This window comes from Artibeus jamaicensis, unplaced genomic scaffold (assembly GCF_021234435.1).
Source record: "Artibeus jamaicensis isolate MK-2021 breed Jamaican fruit bat unplaced genomic scaffold, CSHL_Jam_final scaffold_537, whole genome shotgun sequence".
NCBI lineage: Eukaryota > Metazoa > Chordata > Mammalia > Chiroptera > Phyllostomidae > Artibeus > Artibeus jamaicensis.
Genome location: NW_026522047.1, coordinates 44,648,133 through 44,669,222, shown reverse-complemented (window position 1 = coordinate 44,669,222; position 21,090 = coordinate 44,648,133). Strand labels below are relative to the sequence as shown.

Genomic DNA, 21,090 nt, shown 5'->3' with positions numbered 1-21,090 from the left:
TTGGATCTAGAACACTGCTCTCCAAAGTGGTGCTACCCACGTAAACCCTTTGAGCAGTGCCGGTTTCCCCACACCTGCTTCAAGACCGCACCCCCAGCCTCTTAACCTTCGCTGACCTGGAGGGTAGGAAGGATACCTTGTTCCTGACTCCCGTCTCCTGTGTCTCTCATGAGGCTAGACATACAGCTTCTAAAACTGTAATTCCCCAAAAACCTGGTTATCAATTGCTACTAATGGCCATTTGGTTTACTTTATCACTATCTTTCAGGTTTGTCAGCAGCCCGAGTGTGGAAAGTGTAAAGCCTGTAAGGATATGGTTAAATTCGGTGGTAGCGGAAGGAGCAAACAGGCCTGCCAGGAGAGGAGGTAGGCCCGGCTGACCTCTGTGCTGGTTGCAGAGGACAGTGCCCGCCGATGGCTGGCGCTCTGTGTGGGTCGGCTGCGCTGAGACGTGCAGAGCAGGCGGGAGTGCTTTATCTAGTGTTGTCACCAGGCCGGTCCCTGTTACCTGACTAAAACAGCCCGAGTTGGTTTTATTATAAAAGGGGCCTTGCTTATACAAGTGACTTTGTAGGTGTCCCAATATGGCCATGAAGGAAGCAGATGATGACGAAGAAGTGGATGACAATATCCCAGAGATGCCTTCACCCAAAAAAATGCATCAGGGGAAGAAAAAGAAACAGAACAAGAACCGGATCTCCTGGATTGGAGAAGCCGTTAAGGTAACCCTGGAGCGGGCGTCCGTCGTCATCCTCCTGCCACCCTCTGAGACGCGAGTTGTCTCCTCTCGTCTTGCCGCCAGGCCTCTCAAGCAGCCCACATCCACTCGCTCGCCTCATGAGAGGAGCAGAGCCAGCTGGGAGGCCCAGGCCTAGGCCCACGGCCACACAGCAGAAATGTGCTGCTGTTTGTGTGCCAAAGATTTAGAGTCGTTAAAGTCCTGAAGTAGGTATTTGACACAGTTCGGAAGGAGTTGGGCTGCTTCCCCTTCACAGCTTGTTTTGAAGAGAAGTGTCAGCATCTCTGGCCGAGGAGTCGGTGTCTTCGGGGCACTAGCAGATTGCCTGTTGGTCACTCTGGTCAGTTCCACATCTAAGGTTCAGCTTCGTTACCAAAGCTAGAAAGCCAGTGTCTTCAGCACTGCTTCCTTGGTGTCCATAAGTCAGAGATACAGTTGGTTCACTTGGCAGGCGTGAGGCTACTCTGCTGGCTGCTGCGTCAGGCCTGGACGTGGTTCAGCCCTGCCCGGTGGTGTCGATGTTCCAGGGCAGGAGGACAGACACACATTACTAGGCAGATGGAGAACTGGAAGGGGGCTGGGACTGTGAGGCTTCCCCAAGGAGGTGACCTCTGAGCCAGGACCCAGAAGGTGGAAGAGGAGCTTCCCCATAAAGATCAGGGAAGAACCAGGGCAGAGACTCTGACTTGGGAACCAGTTTTCCTTGTGGGAGAAAAGGAGAGAGGCCTGTGAGGCTGAGAGAGGAGTCGGGGACGGGATGTGGCTTTAGGACCACGGTGAAGAGATGACTGGTGCTGTTACATCGAACGCTGGAACCTGATTTGCTGCTGACTGGCAAGGGCAGAGCTGACAATAGAGGCACATGGGTGTTCTCTCTAGGAGTCAGGCCAGTATAGCTCATGGCTTAATAAAGTCTGTGGGTTATGCCTTTTTATTTTACTTAATATAAGTGGGTTACTTATATTAAGTAACAACATGCAGGTCAAGCCTAGCACAGACCTTTAAACCTTTCTCCACCTGAAATAAGTTCTGTTTGTGTTCAGGCTGAGGGCAAGAAGACTTACTATAAGAAGGTGTGCATTGACTCAGAAACCCTGGAAGTGGGAGACTGTGTCTCCGTTATTCCAGATGACTCCTCAAAACCACTCTACTTAGCAAGGTTTGTATCTTTCCCTTTCCTTGACTTCAGCACATACTTTCCCTTGAATAAGTAGGAGATGCCTGTTTGCAAGAGAAGCAGCAGCAGCTCTTTGTTCTACACTGAAACAAAACAAACAAACCCCAAACCCCCACGAGTTCCCCCAGTAAACTCAAAGCGGATCCGCTGGTGAAGTTAGAACTTTCTTGCCTTCTGCTCTTCCAACTCCAGGGTCACGGCACTGTGGGAGGACAGCATCCAAGGGCAGATGTTCCATGCCCACTGGTTCTGTGCTGGCACAGACACAGTCCTCGGGGCCACGTCAGACCCCCTGGAGCTGTTCTTGGTAGATGAATGCGAGGACATGCAGCTGTCATACATTCACAGCAAGGTGACAGTCGTTTACAAAGCTCCGTCGGAAAACTGGGCCATGGAGGTGAGTGCTCAGGGCCCCCGTGGGCCCCTCTCACTGTGTGCGGTCATGCCTGACACAGCATCCCTGTCCCCAAAGGGAGGCATGGATCCTGAGGCCCTGATGGCAGAGGACAATGGCAAGACCTATTTCTACCAGCTGTGGTACGATCAAGACTATGCAAGATTTGAGTCCCCTCCGAAAACTCAGCCTACAGAGGACAACAAGTACAAGTGAGTGCCGGCCCCAGGCCCTGGTGTCGTCACCTCCTCGGACAGGACGCCATGCCTCTGTGTGAAGCACTCTAGCTTTTCACATGCTTCCATCTGCTGGGTTTGCTTCCTGGACACCATCCAGTTGTTTTCCTCGTTACCACAAACCAGCCTGGCTTTGTTTCAGTGGCTTTAGGTATATGGTATCTGGGCACAGAGTTACCTTTATGCGAAACTCGAGTGTCCAGGAGCAGGATTTATCTTTGCATTTCAGCATGCTCTTCGTTGTCTGTACCACACATTTCATGAGTTTTCTTTCATTCTTAGGTATCTTTTAAGTGAGATCTTTGATTCCATTTTATTCTCACTAGTGGGTGGCTGCTTTTAGGGAGTCTTGCCTTTTTTTAATGCTCAGGGCCCCATGCCTTCCTTCCTAACGTCTGTACCTCCCCTGTTTTGACTGAAAGGGGCCCCGTACCGCTGGAGCAACAGTGAGGCTGATGGGGTGAAACCTAGGAGGGCTCACTGAGACGCTTCTGGTGTTTCTCTAGGTGGCCTGGTGCCGCCTTATGACTATTTTATTTTTAGAGAGAGGGGAGGGGAGGGAGAAAGAGGGAGACAAACATCAATGTGTGGTTGAAACATCAGTTGTGCGCCCCCTACTGGGGACCTGCCCTGCAACCCAGACATGTGCCCTGACTGGGAATCCAGCAGGCTGCCCCTTGCTTCATAGGCTGGCACTCGATCCCCTGAGCCACACCAGCCAAGGCTGATCTCCATTTTTAGGTCAGACTTCCAGTCTCCTTTAAGGAATAATGTTGGACTTTACCGAACACCTCTAACCTTTATGCAGATAATGGTATGAGCCTGGTCTGATACTTTGAGTTCCTGACCGAACCACTCTTGGTATTCATGCTCCTGGTGTATTTTTCACCATATTCTAGATTCTGTTTAATGTCTTGGGGGTTTTATTGCAAATGTTGTACTTAAAGTAGGATAGGTTTGACATTTTTTGTGTTGAATGTATCTCTGGGCTTTAATCTCAAGTAAGTGCTTTCAGTGTGTGAACACGGCTCTGGCCGGGTGGCTCAGTGGGTTGGGTGCCGTGCTGCATGTCAAAGAGTCGCTGGAAGGGTCAGCAGTTTGATTCCTTGTCAGGGCGCATGCCTGAGTTGAGGGCCAGGTGCCTGTTGCGGGGTGTGCAGGAGGCAACCAATCGATGTTTCTCTCCCTCACTTTCTCCCTCCTGTTCTCTCTCCAAAAAATACATGGAATCTAAAAAAATACATGAACATAAAGTGTAGGAAAGAAACTTCCTTCAAATATCTGTAGATACTTTCTCTTGGTCACCAGAGTCTCTGAGTTGAGCCCATGGCTTCTTACTATAGTCATTACCTGCCACCTCATGGCCCATTGTCTTTTGTCCTCTACTCCTTCAGATTCTGTGCAAGCTGTGCCCGGCTGGTCGAAATGAGGCAAAGGGAAATTCCCAGGGTCATGGAGCAGCTCGAGGACGTAGATGGCCGGCTTTTCTACAGCTCGGCCTCCAAGGATGGTATCCAGTATCGAGTGGGTGACGGCGTGTACCTCCTCCCTGAGGCTTTCACATTCAAGTGAGTGACACCTTTGCCCAGGTAAGGGGCAGGACCCTTGGGTTGGCCCTTGTACCAGCTGTTGCCTGTGAGCCATTGTCACTGGCCGGTTGTACTGAACTACTCACTTTCTAAAGTTTGATGTTCAGATACATGTAATTTTTGCTTCTCCGCAGCATCAAGCTGTCCAGTCCTGTGAAGCGCCCCCGGAAGGAGCCTGTGGATGAAGATCTATATCCAGAACACTACCGGAAATACTCCGACTACATCAAAGGCAGCAACCTGGATGCCCCTGAGCCGTACCGAATTGGCCGCATCAAAGACATCTTCTGCGTCAAGAAGAACAATGGCAAGCCCAATGAGACGGACATTAAGATCAGACTGAACAAGTTCTACAGGTCAGCGATGGCCTTTGCTTTTTCAGGAGGCAACAGGCTCTTCTAGAAAGTTCTGCCTGAAATGGGGTTGTAACGTAGCACACACAGGGGTGTTCTAAGAGTCAGGTAAAAGTAGCTGTTTTTTCCAGGTGTTTCTGATTATGAGTACTGCTAGTGACTCGAATTTTATTTCATAGCCTTGCTTTTAGACCTTATGTTATAGCTGCCAGTTCTTTCCAGGGAAATCCCAGAGGTGGAATGTCCTGGGCTCTGCCTGAAGCAGCCCCAGAGAACTTGGTTCTTTTATGACCTCCTCCCCCTTGCCCCTCCCAGTACTCAGCTTCCTGATTTTCCCAGGCCTTCCTTCCTGTTGCTGGGGTTTCTCTCCAGCATTTCTCCAAGGTCTTGGCTGCACTGAGTCTTTTTCTGGGACCCTAGTAACTGGTAGTAGTTAGGAGCTAACCTGAAACTAAGTCGTACAGGTAGGTATAACATTGCTTCACTTGGCTAATGTATATCAAAGATTTTCCAAAGTCCTTAAAAATAATCATTTATAAGAATGGGAAAGAAAGGAGAAGTCTGGCCAGTATGGATGAGACAAAGAAGCTCTGAACATGCTTCTTAACAGGAGGCAGCCAGCCAGTCCTGACACAGGGCCAGTCTAGCCTGTTTGGGCTGCAGTGGGGCATGAAGAAGCAAATCATTCAACATACTGAACTACATTAAGGTTTAATGTTCAGTGACACGTGGTGGTTGCTTCTCTGCTGCATCAAGCTGTGTAAACACCTGTGGAAGGAGCATTTGTTGCCAAGAATTGCACTGTTTGTACTGTCTGGTGGCAACTAAGGAGGATAGTGATCAAGCTGACCTAACTGGGAGCCACGGTCTTTTCCCATGGAGTCGCCGAGCAGCCCCAGGTGTGCGGTACCATTTAACTCACTGAATTGCTAACACACTCTCCTGCTTGCAGGCCGGAGAACACACATAAGTCCACTCCAGCTAGTTACCATGCAGACATCAACCTGCTTTACTGGAGCGATGAGGAGGCCGTGGTGGACTTCAGTGCCGTGCAGGGCCGCTGCACTGTGGAGTACGGGGAGGACCTGCCCGAGTGCCTGCAGGACTTCTCCGCCGGCGGCCCAGACCGCTTCTACTTTCTCGAGGTGGTTGCCCTGGGCTGCTGGAGGGAGACGCATTGGGTCAAAACTCCCAGCCCTCAAGAAAGCACTTTAATTATACAGAGTACAAATTTATGACATTCAAAGCTGGAACTCAATACTTCTTTAGTTTTTTTCTTCCCTTTTTTATAAGACAACAATTGCTGGCAAGGTCTCAATGCTCCTACTCTTGGCTTTTTAAAAAGTACAATGATAAGAATAATATTTGAGTATCCTAATTGCAACTAAAATTCATTTGAAGACTGTTAGGCAGCCTCTGCGAGCTTGACCCACTGTGCCTTGGTGTGATTAGGGGCGGAGACCTCTTCCCCAGGGCAACACAGGCCTGCCCCTTGTCCCTTCAGCCAGCTGTCTGCCTCCAGGCCAGGGCTACACACTGCAGTTGGCCCTGGTTATTGAGAGAAGGTTCAGGGGCCTGTTAACTGATCACTTTTAAACTGTCTGAGCGTGGTGTCTCTGTGTTGGCACAGTTGAAATGACACGTCCCCACGTCTCCCCAGGTTCCAGTGTAGGTAGCCTCATCAGACCCGTCTCTTGGTGTAACACTTCCGCCTGTTTTTAGAATGAGTAGTCCAGGCACTTACAAAAGCAGGAATGTCCATGTAGACCGCATAAAATACTTGTATTAATACGATTTAAAAGGTTTTCCAGTGTAGTAAAAATCAGAGTACTCTAGTTGGTGGCTATTTGCTTATATTCAGGGAGAAATTAAGTAGAGCTTTATCAGACTAACTCTTTATAGAAGACCAGTGTGTTTCTCTGCCAGACCATTGTGGTTCTTCCCTTCCCAGGCCTATAATGCTAGAAGCAAAAGCTTTGAAGATCCTCCCAACCACGCCCGTAGCCCTGGAAACAAAGGGAAAGGGAAGGGGAAAGGTACGTCGTCATTCCCTAGGGCTCTTTTCAAGTCCGTCTTCTATAACTCAGGCTACTTAATGTCTCTGAATCAATAAGGTATTTGAAGAAAGCAAGTCAAGGCTCTGATCTAATTTGTGGCCTGTCTCCTCCAGGGAGAAGCAGGGTAAAGTCTCAGACATGTGAGCCAAGTGAACCCAAGGCAGAAATTCAGGTGCGGAAACTGCGGACCCTGGATGTATTTTCTGGCTGTGGGGGATTATCGGAAGGATTCCACCAAGCAGGTAAAGGCCAGGAGGTTCTTTATCTGCACAACTAGTAACACCAGTCCCAGCACGTTCTGCCTGGAAGAGTTTTCTGGCTCTGGTCACCTTTCTGACTCAAGACTTGTCTCATTCTAGGTTGTTTAAAGCCCTTTGTCTCTTTATCTGCCAGGGATTTCAGAAACGCTGTGGGCCATTGAGATGTGGGACCCTGCGGCCCAGGCATTCCGGTTGAACAACCCTGGGTCCACGGTGTTCACCGAGGACTGCAATGTCCTGCTGAAGCTGGTCATGGCTGGGGAGGTGACCAACTCCCGTGGCCAGAAGCTGCCTCAGAAGGGAGACGTGGAGATGCTGTGTGGCGGGCCGCCCTGCCAAGGCTTCAGTGGCATGAACCGCTTCAACTCCCGCACCTACTCCAAGTTCAAGAACTCTCTGGTGGTCTCTTTCCTCAGGTAAATGGGGCAGAGGCCCCCCCTGTGTTTTGTGCTGCCTGTGGGTGACCCGATAGCCAGCCCTGGGGCCGTGGGACTGGGTGTGCCAGGGCGAACAGTCACCGCTTTAGCCTTCCCAGCTGGCAGCGGCCATGTGCTGAGGTGAGACACCTGGCCTTGGCCTTCAGGACGCTAGCGGCTCACTTTCGGCTGAGGGCAGAGCGACCTCCAGAGTTCGGAGGGTCTGTTTCTAGGCAGCCAGACATTAGCCATTTGGGAGTGGCTTTCGATAGGGCAGGTCTTTTTTTCTCTCAATGCAAATGGTGACTCTTCGTGCCTCCCACAGCTACTGCGACTACTACCGGCCGCGGTACTTCCTCCTGGAGAATGTCAGGAACTTCGTCTCCTTCAAGCGCTCCATGGTCCTAAAGCTCACGCTCCGCTGCCTGGTGCGCATGGGCTATCAGTGCACCTTCGGCGTGTTGCAGGTGGGGCTCCCAGGGAACGGGGCACAGGTGGGTGGGTGGATGTGGTCGGGAGGACGGTCCTCCCTCCCTGGACTGACTGCAGTGGGCTGTCTCCATCCGAAAGTAAGGCTCAAAGGGCCAGGCCTGAGGGTGACAACTGACTGTAGTGCTGAGGGCAGGGAGATGGCCCCTTGGGCCCCCACCTGCCACCTGGAAGCCCAAGCCTTTAGATCCGAAAGCTCGGATATGGTGCCCACCTCTCAGGGTCTTCTCAGGAGCTGCGTCCTCTCGTGTGCCCGAGGAGGGGCTGCATTCAAGGGGGCTCTTGGCCGTTTTGTTTCCAGCTCACTTCCTCCATAGGGACTGGTGGTGGCCAAGTATGATGCTCTAGGCAGCAGGCAGTTAGGTCCCCACGGTGGGGCGGGTGAGGCCAGGTCAGCAGAAGTGCACACCGACCAAACTGTCAACAGGGTAAAATGTGAGCGTTTTCTCTGGGTGAACGCACGTGCATACAGACACCTGGAGAGGGCAAAGGTCACATTCCAGGTGGCTGCCAATGACTATGACCACAGGAGTCACAATTTGGGGTGACGCATGGGGAAGCAGGCCTTATCCAAAAGCAGCCCCTCTGTGTGTATCCTCTTAGTGGTTGTTGGCGTAACTGATGCTGAGATGACTATCACAATGGGAGGGGAGGTTGCTGGAGAGCCGTGAGTGGGTGGGTACCAGTCGCGTGGCTCTCCCCAGTTCAGGCTCTGGGGCATCCAGGCTCACGGGTCAAGCCCGGTTGGCAGCCATGTTCTCTGTCCCTGTGACCACAGGCTGCCAGGTAGGTGGCTGGGCTCTGTGCATTCTCCTCTGGCCGCTCCTCCTCGAGTGCCGAGCCCACAGGTCCCCGCAGTGCTCTATAAAGAGCTGGCTGGGTCCCCAGAGGAGTTCACTCCGCCCTCTCTGGTAGCCACCACATGGAATCAGGTTTTCATCAGCTCTCACTCTTTTTAAATTGATTTGAGAGAGAGAGAGACATTGACTTGCTTCTGTCAACAGGTTAGACACTCATTGGTTGACTCTTGTGTGTCCTGATGGAGCTAAACCCACAGCCTCGGCTTATTGGGATGATGCTCTAAACAGCTGAGCTACCCAGCTAGAGCTGGTCTCACTTCTTGTCAGGAGTAAACCTGCTGGGTTAATTTTGAGTTTTCTGGGGGAGCTGTGCTCAAGCCAGCTGCTCCAAAAACTGGGGTGTCACTGACCCCAGACTTTGGCTCAGCCATTTGGAGTGCCAGTTGACTTGACTGTGTGTGGCTCTTCTGTGCATAGGCTGGTCAGTACGGTGTGGCCCAGACACGGAGGCGAGCTATTATCCTGGCTGCGGCTCCTGGGGAGAAGCTCCCCCTATTCCCAGAGCCCCTGCACGTGTTTGCGCCCCGGGCCTGCCAGCTGAGCGTCGTGGTAGACGACAAGAAGTTTGTCAGCAACATAACCAGGTAGGAGCCCCAGCTTGCCCAGCTATGTCATGGTGTTTGTGAGTGTCATCGAGGAAGTTTGGTCTTGGATTCTGCCACCTCCATGATCACGTTCTGACCCCTGAGTAACCACTGAGTACAAAGCAGGGGCCAGATCCCTGGCCGTAGTCATGAGCAAAGCCCACCTAGAGCCTCTCTCCCTCCTGGGTGGAGTCTTTAAGAAGAATGCTGCCCATGTGACCTCAGGCAGCCCTTTGATCTCTGAGCTGGGGTGTCCCCTCTAGAGAGGGCAGTGCCATCAGTCGGGATGGCAATAGCGACTGGAGAAATAGCGGCAGTGTGTGTCCCCAGAAGTGCCAACTGTCTGCCACGCTCTACTGCAGGCTGAGCTCAGGTCCGTTCCGAACCATCACCGTGCGGGACACGATGTCTGACCTTCCTGAGATCCGGAACGGAGCTTCGGCCCTGGAGATCTCGTACAACGGGGAGCCTCAGTCCTGGTTCCAGAGGCAGCTCCGGGGCTCTCAGTACCAGCCCATCCTCAGGGACCACATCTGTAAGGTAACATTGCCCAGTACAGGGCCCTCCTACCAGCTGCCTCCTGGGAACAGCAGACCCAGGGGAACCCAGCCAAGGCTTGGGGCAGGAAGCAGGATCTGATCCCAGCCCCCTTCCAGCTGCCTCTCTTCTCCTGGCCCCTAACCCAAACCATTGTCATCTTGACTGGCCCCCGGCCTCACTGCCTCCTGCTTCTCTTCTTGCCCCCACCACCCATGTCCCCGTGGCAGCACGTAGTCATGAAAAGCATTGACTAGAACTTGTGCTTTTTGTGGAGTAGGCCCGGAGTGGTGTCTGGTCACTGCCCCTCTGACCTCTGTTGCCACTCCTCTCTGCAGCGTCCCGCATGTGCCAAACCTGGCCTTTTGTGCCCCAGCTGCTGCTGCATCTCGTAGGGCAGCACTCAGCTCGGGCGTCTTCCCCACGCTTGCCCCTGAGCTGTTCCTTCACCCGCTCCCCCCACAGTATTCCTCCTCCCTGCTCTGTCTTCAGGGCACACGTGTGATCCCCAAGCTATCCATGGGGGTAACTCATCTGCCCAAATGGGAGATCAGCCCCTTGGGGGTTCCTGGTTGCTGTGGTGTCCCCAGAGCCTAGAGCAGTGGTGCCCAGCCCACCTCAGATGCTCCCTGGGCTGGGTCACAGCTGGGTCTTGCCACATTCTTTTAGGACATGAGCGCCTTGGTGGCTGCCCGCATGCGGCACATCCCTCTGGCACCGGGTTCAGACTGGCGTGACCTGCCGAATATCGAGGTGCGACTTTCTGATGGCACCATGGCCAGGAAGCTGCGGTACACCCACCACGACAAGAAGAATGGCTGCAGCAGCACTGGGGCCCTCCGAGGGGTCTGCTCCTGTGCAGAAGGTGGGACCCCTGTGTGTACCCTGGGGATAGCTTCCCTCGAGTTTATCGTGAAGCCCTGACCCCTCAGGTCGTGGTCCCCGCATAGCAGTTGGTTGGCTCAGGCAAAAGGGCACTGCTATCTGGGGTTCCCTAGCAGGACATCCTGGGTGCTGCCACTCACTGACCCAGTGGTTCTGGGCATGGCACACACGCTAAGCCTGGGTGTCCCCCTGGTAAAAGTGTGCCCAGGAAAAGGAGACTGTTGACTGCTATGTCCCTGGATGGGCTCCGAGTGCCACAGGTACTTTCCTGGGCTTTTCTCCTATGCCGTAACATCAGCCTCATTGCAGCCCTTTCTTCGATCAGGCAAAGCCTGTGACTCCACAGCCAGGCAGTTCAACACCCTCATCCCCTGGTGCTTGCCCCACACCGGCAACAGGCACAACCACTGGGCTGGCCTCTACGGACGGCTTGAGTGGGACGGCTTCTTCAGCACGACTGTCACCAACCCCGAGCCCATGGGCAAGCAGGTAGGATGGAGGAGGACCCAGGTGAGGCCTGGGAAGGGGACCAAGGCAAAGGCTTAGCAGGTGGGGGTAGCCTATCAGGAGCTGGCACTCCTCACCTCCTGCCTTGGTGCTGATGGAGACAGGTTCACCGGCTGAGGCCGAAGGCTGGACTTCTTCACGGCACAGTTTTCCACCCTGTCCACAATGGCAGGTCTTGTGCCCCTGCCCCACTGTGCCTCTCGCCCCCAGGGTCGTGTGCTTCATCCTGAACAGCACCGTGTCGTGAGCGTGCGGGAATGTGCCCGCTCCCAGGGCTTCCCAGACACTTACAGGCTGTTTGGCAATATCCTGGACAAGCACCGTCAGGTCAGTGCAGTGGAACGGAGCCGGCTTGCCTCTCCTCTGGCCTTGAGGAGGGGCTGGTGGGAGGGGGCCCCTCTCGCCCATGAACAGGGTAAAGAGTGGTTCAGTGGGAGCACAGTTCCCACAGGGACACCAATTGACCTCAGCACTCTCAGCAGGGGGACAGCCAGGAAGGAGGGTCCCTGTCCCTGGGCTCAGAGTGCTTATGGGTTAGGCTGAGTTGCTAAACATGTCTGTTGCTGGTCACAGCTCTGAGGCAGATTTACCCCAAAGGAAAGTTTTAATGCAATGAACTTCAGAGAAGGAGCAGACTAAGTACATGGTGGGGAAAATTCATCATTGTTAAGGGGTGAAAGGAGGCAACAATTCCTCTGATTGCTAGGGTGTTAGGTCGGCTTCTTGAATGAATGTATTTCTACCCACTTAATGCACACACGGCTTAAAAAGCCAATGGTGCCTGGGTGTTACAGGGGGAAATCCCTGTTTCACCCCATACCCGTAGTCCTGTTCTCTGAAAGCAGCTGCTCAGCTGGAAGTGAAGCGTGGTGGCTTTCACACCTGGATCTTTGAGTTTTTCTAAAGCCCATTTTCTAAAAAAAAATTAATTTTAGAGAGAGGGGAAGAGAAGGAGAAAGGAGAGAAACCTTAAGGAATGTGTGGTTGCCTCTCATGCGCCCCCTGCTGGGGACCTGGCCTGAAACCAAGGCATGTGCCCTGACTGGTTGAACTAGCAACCCTTTTGTTCTGAGGCCAGCGTTCAGTGCACTGAACCACACCAGGCAGGGCTTTAAAGCCCTTTAAATGTTCCCTTCTCTGTGGGTGGTTCTTGACATGTTGGTATTTGGGGAGGGAGGATGAGTTGATCGGCAGGTCAGAGGATCATCGTGGTGAAAAGGCTCATGTGAACGTGAGACCAGGGGCCCAGTGTCCTCACTGGGCGGAGGCCAGTGCTGACCCCAGCTGTGCCAAACTAGGCATCTCCTCCTTCCTTCCTGCAGGTGGGTAACGCCGTGCCACCGCCCCTGGCCAAAGCCATTGGCTTAGAAATCAAGCTCTGTATGTTGGCCAAAGCTCAAGAGAGTGCCTCAGGTATGGTGGGTGTGGGCGGGCTGAGGGCAGTAACTCAGGGCAGTTACACGAGGGTGTAACTCTAGGCTCGGGGACTTGGGCGAGTCACATACCCCTCCCTGGTGGCCTCACTTCTGTATGGGCAGCTGTGAGATGGGATGAGTCACACATGGCTGGTGCTCTGAACTGGTAGCTGGCACATAGTGAGCAGTTGGGTCTTGGGGCACTTTCCCCGTCCCTCTCTGGCTGAGCCTGGCTCAGGTGGGCCTGTCTCAGCCTCTAACCCAGGCAGTTTGGCAACTTCTAGGGGACACCTTTGAGCAGTACTCAGTCTTCCTGAATGTTCGTTCAGAGCTGCTACAGGTTGTTTTACAGTCAGCCATTAATACCAACGCCTAGGCATTCAGGTAGTTTCTGATTTTGTGTATTTGCTGTGCTTGCCTGTTGTAGGGTGATGTTGTATATATTCCCTACAGTGACTTTCCATTTTCTCTCCCTTCAGTTAAAATCGAGGAGGAGAAAACTATCAAGGACTAGTATCACCCTTCCATCGCCCTCGTGTCTGGCACCAGGGATCCCCAATGTGCACTGATGTTGTATTTTTAACATGTTGAAATCTTGTCAGTTCAAATGTGTTGTACACGGTGTTTGTGGCCTTGGCTGACATGCAGCTGTTCTGTAAGGTTTGCTTATCAACAAATGACTTAGTGATCAAATTGTGCAGTACTTTGTGCATTCTGAATTTTAAAAGTTTTTTATTATGCATTATATCAGATCTACCACTGTATGAGTGGAAATTAAAACTTTATGTAGTTTTTATATGTTGTAATATTTCTTCAAATAAATCTCTCCTATAAATCATCTTGGCTGGCGACTCATGATTTACAAGGGGCTTCTGGCTGTCTCTCAGCTGAGGCTGGGTGAGAATGGGCCTCTCCTTAGTGCTGATGGTGACGCATTTGTGTGAAGTTAGGTCACTTCACGTGTCCCATGTGCATATTAGGGGTGGGGGTTAACTTGTGTGCCTCAGTTCTGGCCAACGAGATGCAAGTGAAACTTGCTAGTGTATTTTCCAGGAAGGTCTTTTAAAGGAATAGTCTTAGTTGGCCTAACCTGTGGCCTTGTAGGCCTTCTTTGGAGTGGACTGTGATGCCTGGCAATGCAGCAGCCATCTTGTGACCATGAGGTGAGAAGCCCTATGCAACTGATGGTGAAGCAAGAAGAGAGGAGTTAGCCCTAGCCGGCCACCCCCAGACAAACCCCTGATTTGCTTAAGAATCTACTAGGTGAGCTTTCTGTGCTTTCAGTCTAACTCAATCCTACTGAATTCTAAAATGAACAAAACTCTTTGGTTTGTCTTTTGGGAAAGGACTTGCTATAAAATGTCAACAAAACACAAGCAGACAAATGTCCATCTCCAGCCCCCATGACCCAGAGGACCACTTAGACGTTAAGTGCCACCTGCTCCACCACCTGTACGTGTATTTTCATAAAATGTCCTCGGGGGCACTCCAACCGTAACTCTCTACTCAGTGAGTCCCAGGTGTTTCAGTTATAAGACTAAAGGACTAAATATAATTCAAATGCAAACTTTGCTAAGTTCCTTATAAGTAGTTAGGTGTTTGCTTTTTTTTTTTTTGCAAACAGCACTGCACTGAACATTCTGCACATTCTCTCCCATCATCTTCTTCAGGGAACTGTCTCAAGAGGTTTTGAGACAGTATAAAATTTTTGTGCTTCCATTTTAAAACATGCAGCTGACCTACCCCTCTGGGGACGCCTTAGCACTGTCCCCTCTAGCAATGCCAACTCCTTTAGGCTGCCTCGGCTTCTACCCCTTCAGTCCTTAGCAAGGGAGTAGTGGAAGCCTTCATGGCATTTCTTAGGAGTGATTCAATGTCCACTGGACTTCATTCCTTCTTACTGTGGTGACACTCGACTTTGTGTTCGCTGGGAACTGCCCTGGCATCAGATTTTACCTCTGCTCGTGTTCCTTCCACCTCCGGTCACCACATCTCTGCCATACTGGGATTTAATTTTTAGGGGTTAGATTTATATTTGCCTTTGTTTTTCAGAGCCTATTTCAAAAGGCCTCCCCTGCCTCCAGATCATAAGCTTGTGTTTTCTTCCATATTTCTATGACACCTCATCTTAACATGTGAATCGCTTTTGTAAAGATGAAAGGCATCTTGGCCTAGTTTTTGAACAGGTGACAAACACACATGACAAACGCTCGAGTTGGTATCTGGTACAGTTCCCTCATGAGAGGTCTTATTTTTTAGCTACACATGCTGCCTTTTTTAAAGCTAAAAATCCTGAAGTTATGTGAGTGGAGTGAAAAGTGTGCTCTTCTGCATCCCAGGCACTTGAGTCCTTATCTCCTTCCAAAGTCATTCTGTGCCTGACTACAAACTCGTGTCTCCTCTGCCACAAATGATGGCACTGATTCAAGTGCTTTGCGCCTTGAAGACTGGTCTACCTAGGGATGTCTCGCTGGTTCCATTTTTTCAAACTGAGGTCTAATCTGAAATGCACAAATCCTGAATATACAGCTTGAATTTTGATAAATTAATACAGCTCTGTAACTCACAATTATATCAAGCCTATAGAACGTTTCCATCACCACAGTTAATCACTCTCCTTCCCCCACCAACCGGCGCCTCTGGTACAATTGTCTCCACATGGGCTTTTTGTCTGGCTTCTTTCACTCAGCATGTTTTTGGGATTCATCCATGCGGCTTCACAGACTTCCAGGGCAAAACTGACATTTTAATGACAAGCCTTCCTTTCTAAGAACAGGGTTGGTCCTTGTGGTTATTCAGGTATTCTTTGCTCTCCCTCATAGCATTTTGAAGCTTTCATATAGCTATTGTACATTTCTTAACTTGATTCATAGGTATTTAATCCTTTCATTACTAATATAAAGATATTATTTTCAAACAGTGGTCCTTTGCCCACAGGAAGACTATTGACTTGTATTGATTATTGACTGAATAGATTTTTTTTTTTAACCTAGCCAACTTACTGATTTCTCTTACTTCAGGGTACTTTTATAGTTGAGGTCTTCATTTCAGGTATATGATATGCTACCAAGAACAAGTTGAGGATTCACTTTAGCATAGGGAGTGGAAACTATGTGTATTTTCTGCTGCGGTTCAGCCACTGGGTCTCAGCTGGGTGGTGGCTGAAGTTCCAAGGGTGGCCCAAGTGACTGGCAGCCTGTGAGGTGTACTTGCCTCCAAGAGCACTGGCCTGGGCTAGGCTTGTGGACCAAGGTGGGGTCACTGCTGTGCTTGGATGGGGCAAAGGGAAGGGGCTACAGATTCCAGCAGCTTCTGCTCCCTGGCCTGCTGGTAGGGAAGTTCTTCCATCAGGGTTCAAGTTCAAGTTCTCAGGAAAAATAACCTGGTGGAATTGGAACATTGACAAGAATTGTGATTGTGGTAGGTCGATATACATTTAATCAACAAAATCCACTGATGCTCAAAGGCTTGTGACCATTTGAGGTGACTATTATAAAATGTCACCTGTTGAAATCATCAAAAGGGGGAAATCAAGACTTTATTCTCTGTTTCCAGCAGGAACTGTGTTTAAGGATAACCAGATGGTGCCTGCCAGTGATGAGAAAACTCTAGTTCTAGTAGAATGGCAGTTTATAAATATAGGCGCACCATGGCTGGTATTGCTGGGTGGATTGAGTGCTGGCCTGCGAACTGAGGGGTCATGGGTTTGACTCCCAGTCAGGGCACATACCCGGGTTATAGGGCCAGGTTCTCTAGTTGGAGGTGTGCGAGTTGTCTCTCTTCCTCTCTTCCTCCCTCCCTTCCCTTCTCTCTAAAATTAAAATACATAAAAAACCTTTAAATATAGGCAAAAGTATAGAATCGTGGCTGGGGTTTGGGGAAGAGAGAGAAACTTGAATCTGTTGCTCCATCCACACACGCATTGTTTGCCTTCTGACCAGAGGTCAAACCTGCAGCCTGGGGTATCAAGACGATGCTCCAACTAACAGCTACCTGGCCAGGCCTGGGTTGGGTTTTTTTTTTAAATCCTTACCGGAGGAAATGTTTATTGATTTTAGAGAGTGAGGAAGGGGGAGAGAGAAACGTCAATGTGACAGAGAAACATTGATCAGTCACCTCCCACACGTGCCCCGACCTGGGACTGAACCCACAACCTAGGTATGTTCCCTGACCCGGAACTGAGCTTGCACCCTTTCGGCGTGCAGGGAGACGCTCCAACCAGCTGGACCACAGTGGCCAGGGCTATTTCAATTAACTTGAGTATACACCTAGGAGTGCAAGTGCTGGACTCTATGGTAATTACTATGATTAACTTTTTGAGGAACTGTCAAACTTCCACAATGAATGTACCATTTTACAGTCCCATCAATGATGTATCATGGTTCCAACTTCTCTACATCCTCTCCAGCACTTGTTATTTTATTTTATTTTTTTAAATAGTAGTCATCCTTCTCTGGCTGGTGTGGTTCAGTGGGTTGAGCACTGGCCTGTGAACTGAAAGGTCACCAATTCAATTTCCAGTCAAGGCACATGCCTGGGCCAGTATCTCTCGTACATTGATGTTTCTCTCCCTTTCTTTCTCCATCCCTTATCCTCTCTCCAAAAGTAAAGTCTCTTTAAAAAAAATCCTAATGGGGCCCTGGCTGATGTGGTTCAGTGGATTGAGTACCAGCCTGCGAACCAAAGGGGCACGAGTTCAATTCCCAGTCAGGGCACATGCCTAGGTTGCAGGCCAGGTTCCTAGTAGGGGGTGGTGGGAGGCAACCACACATTGATATTTCTCTTCCTCTCATCTTCCTTTCCCCTCTACAAATAAATAAATAAATAAAATATTTTTTAAAAAAGTAACTAGTTTTTTCTTTAATATATTTTATTGATTATGCTATTACAGTTGTCCCATTTCCCCCCCCTTTATTCCCTTCTGCCCTGCACACCCTCTCCCACCCACATTCCCCCACCTTAGTTCATGTCCATGGGTCATATATATAAATTCTTTGGCTTCTACATTTCCTACTATTCTTAACTTCCCCCTGTCTGTTTTCTACCTATTATTTATGCTACTTATTCTATGTACCTTTTCCCCCTCCTGCTCCCACTCCCCTGTTGATAACCCTCCATGTGATCTCCATTTCTGTGGTTCTGTTCCTGTTCTAGTTGTTTGGTTAGTTTGTTTTTGGTTTTGTTTTAGGGGTGGTTGTTAATAACTGAGTTTGCTGTCATTTTACTGTTCATATTTTTATCTTCTTTTTCTTAGATAAGTCCCACTAACATTATTAACATATAATAAGGGCTTGGTGGTGATGAACTCCTTGAACTTGACCTTATCTAAGAAGCACTTTATCTGCCCTTCCATTCTGAATGAAAGCTTAGCTGGATAGAGCAATCTTGGATGTAGGTCCTTGCCTTTCATGACTTGGAATACTTCTTTGCAGCCCCTTCTTGCCCGTAAGGTCTCTTTTGAGAAATCAGCTGACAGTCTGATGGGAACTCCATTGTAGTAATTGTCTCCTTTTCTCTTGTTGCTTCTAAGATTCTCTCGTTTTTAATCTTGGGTAATATAATTATGCTGTGCCTTGGTGTGTTCCTCCTTGGGTCCAACTTCTTTCGGACTCTCTGAGCTTCCTGGATTTCCTGGAAGTCTATTTCCTTTGCCAGATTGGGGAAGTTCTCCTTTATTTGTTCAAATAAGTTTTCAATTTGTTGTTTTTCCTCTTCTCCCTATAATTTAGATGTTGGAACATTTAAAGATGTCCTGGAGGTTCCTAAGCCTCTCCTCATTTTTTCAAAATCCTGTTTCTTCATTCTGTTCTGGTTGAATGTATCTTTCTGCCTTCTGGTCCACACCATTGATTTGAGTCCCAGTTTCCTTCCCATCACTATTGGTTCCCTGTACATTTTCCTTTATATCACTTAGCATAACCTTCATTTTTTCATCTAGTTTGTGACCAAATTCAGCCAATTCTGTGAGCATCCTGATTACCAGTGTTTTGAACTGTGCATCTGATAGGTTGGCTATCTCTTTATTGCTTAGTTGTATTTATTCTGGAGCTTTGATCTGTTCTTTCATTTGGGCCTTTTTCTTTCTCAGCACACCTGTTATGTATGAGGGGCAGAGCCTTAGGTGTTCACCAGGGTGGGACAACCCACGTTGCTGCGCTGTGATGCTGTATGGGGGGCAGGCATCCAAGAGGGAACAATGGCACTTGATCTGCTCTCTGCTAGGTTTCAGTCACTTCCCCTGCTTCCCACAAGCAAAGTGGGCCCTGCTGGTGCTGATTCCTGGGTGTGTGGGCTTGTCTATGTTCTAGAACCTTGTGGGTCTCTCCAGCAAACTCTCCTGTGAGGCTGGGAGTTTTTTCTACTGCTGCCTCAAGCCTCACTGGTGTCTTCAATGAGTGGTCTGACCCCAAGCTGGGACCCTGGGTTTCACTCCCCAGCTGTTCCTCCCAGTGTATCTGTGTGTGAATGTGGGACCATGCAGTCTGCCAGCTGCCACTTTGCAGGGTCCACCAGCTACAGCCATGCCTGCCCCGCTCCACAATTTGCTGCCCTGCTGTGAGTCCTTTCGCCTGGCTTCACCCCTCCTACAGTCCGCACGAATGTGTCTTCTTTAGCTCCTTGGTTGTTGGACTTCCACACAGTTAGAATTCTGTCAGTTCTGGTTGTTTTTGTTTTTAAATTGTTGTTGTCTTTTTGGTTGTGTGAGGAGGCCAAGTGTATCTACCTACACTGCCATCTTGACCCGAAGTCCAGTAACTAGATTTAAAAATATATATTTTTTATTTATTTATCTTTAGAGAGGAAGGGAAAGAGAGAAGGAGAGAAACATCAATGTGTGGTTGCCTCTCGTGAGTCCCCTGCCGGGAACTGGCCTGCAACCCAGGCATGTGCCCTGACTGGGAATCGAACCGCGATTGTGTGGTTCGCAGGCCCGCGCTCAATCCACTGAGCTATGCCAACCAGGGCCTCAGTAACTAGTTTTTTAAAAAGAATCCTAGTAGGTGTGAATAGTATCTCACTATGGTTTGGAATTGAGTATGTATGTTTATGTGTTAATTTTTAATTTTTTGAAAATTGTGATAAAATCACATATAACAAAATCCACCATCTTAACCATTTTAAGTGTACAGTTCAATGGCATTGAGTATAGTCACATTGTTTCACAACTGTCTCCACCATCCATTTGCAGAATACTTTCTATCTGCAAAGCTGAAACTCTGTCCCCACAAAACACTGACTCCCCATCCCCCTCCCCCAGCCCCTGACAGCCATCACCTACTTTCTGCCTCTATGAATCTGACTCCGCCAGGGGCCTCATGTAATTGGAGTCGTACAGTGACCGGCTTATTTCATGAGCATACTGTCCTCAGGGTTCATTCATGTAGTAGTGTGTGTCAGAATTTCCTTTTGAAGACTAAGTAATATTCCAGTATATGAATAGGCTGCACTTTGTTTATCCAGTCACCCATCACTTCATTGCTTCGCTTTTTGGTTGTTATGAACCTCGCTGCCATGAGCACAGGTGCAAACACCTGTCACATCACTACTTTTGGTTCCTCTGGTTATACGTCCAGAGGCGGGACTGCTGGATCATGTGGAATCGCTGTGTTTAGTTTTTTGAGGAACTGCCGTACCAGTTCCCATAGCAGCAGGTTGTTTTTAATGAAGTAACTTTCAAGGCATGGCCACAACTTCTCTGCACGCCTCCCAGATCCCCATCTGCATCCGCCCCCCGCCCCCACGGCCAGTCAGAGAATGTGGCTCTGTCTCCTTCCTGCCCATGGTTTTTGGCAGTTACCAGCTCTGTGTGTTGAAAATGTTGTATTGTGTCTTTAAAAAGAATAAATAAATGCTATTCTACTGCACACATGTCTCTGCAACCTGCTTTTCTCCCTCAAGCAGGTTCAAGAAAGGCCAGCTATAGAAAAAGAACAATGAATTCCAAACAGCTGGAATTCATGGCCAGCACTCATCTCTCCTTTCTGTGTCATGAGGAAGCCTCTCTAACACCCTGTCATTGTCACAGTGACCATCCTCATGCACACGTGTAATATGCCAGTGGGCTGAGTGTACACTCACGGGTAGCCATCTGCTGCTGCTAATAGAAAACTCACATAGTGGCAACCAATGGTCGTTGGCACCAACGCATGGCCAACAGGAATCCCCACGTTGGGGTGCACTGAAGAAGGAAACTTTATTCTGTGAAAATCAACTCAATTGTGATACAGGGTGGTGGAGATGCGGCCCTGGGGCCCGGCCCCCCTCTCGTTAAGCAGCTCAGCTTCCTTCTGGTCTGCTCTGCTCTGCTTATCAGTGTTTCACCTCAGCCATGGAAACTCAGTCATCAGTCTTAGGTTAAAAAAGGGAAAGTGCGCTCACAGAGTGGAGGGAAGCTGACTTACAGGGGAGTCTGTGCTCCTGGTCCTTGATTGGTCCATCCCAGTGCAAATGAGGACTCCAAATCTTCGCAGTTTGACTCATCCAAGTGGCACTGTCCTGACTGGTCAGAAATGAGCTGCTCTGATTGGTTGACATTGATGGGAGATATAGCAAGCAGCAGCTCCAATTGGATGGGGAAGCTTCAGTCTTATT

At 49.7% G+C, this 21,090-nt stretch overlaps 1 protein-coding gene across 3 annotated transcripts in view; it reads left to right on the top strand.

Moving 5' to 3' along the window:
• The window catches only part of DNMT1 (DNA methyltransferase 1), a 40,803-nt gene extending 27,467 nt beyond the window's left edge, over positions 1 to 13,336 (top strand). For all 3 annotated transcript variants that reach the window (XM_037129124.2, XM_037129125.2, XM_037129127.2), the window contains 19 exons: positions 269 to 366; positions 575 to 722; positions 1,783 to 1,898; positions 2,109 to 2,313; positions 2,389 to 2,522; positions 3,941 to 4,114; positions 4,270 to 4,491; positions 5,441 to 5,633; positions 6,440 to 6,524; positions 6,659 to 6,787; positions 6,939 to 7,221; positions 7,547 to 7,688; positions 8,988 to 9,154; positions 9,517 to 9,694; positions 10,361 to 10,556; positions 10,902 to 11,065; positions 11,294 to 11,410; positions 12,406 to 12,496; positions 12,978 to 13,336. In XM_037129124.2, the coding sequence (XP_036985019.2) occupies positions 269 to 366; positions 575 to 722; positions 1,783 to 1,898; positions 2,109 to 2,313; positions 2,389 to 2,522; positions 3,941 to 4,114; positions 4,270 to 4,491; positions 5,441 to 5,633; positions 6,440 to 6,524; positions 6,659 to 6,787; positions 6,939 to 7,221; positions 7,547 to 7,688; positions 8,988 to 9,154; positions 9,517 to 9,694; positions 10,361 to 10,556; positions 10,902 to 11,065; positions 11,294 to 11,410; positions 12,406 to 12,496; positions 12,978 to 13,012 (2,877 nt within the window). In that variant the 3' untranslated portion in view covers positions 13,013 to 13,336. The remainder of the gene's footprint in view (positions 1 to 268; positions 367 to 574; positions 723 to 1,782; positions 1,899 to 2,108; positions 2,314 to 2,388; positions 2,523 to 3,940; positions 4,115 to 4,269; positions 4,492 to 5,440; positions 5,634 to 6,439; positions 6,525 to 6,658; positions 6,788 to 6,938; positions 7,222 to 7,546; positions 7,689 to 8,987; positions 9,155 to 9,516; positions 9,695 to 10,360; positions 10,557 to 10,901; positions 11,066 to 11,293; positions 11,411 to 12,405; positions 12,497 to 12,977) is intronic.
• The last annotated feature ends 7,754 nt before the right edge of the window (positions 13,337 to 21,090 follow it).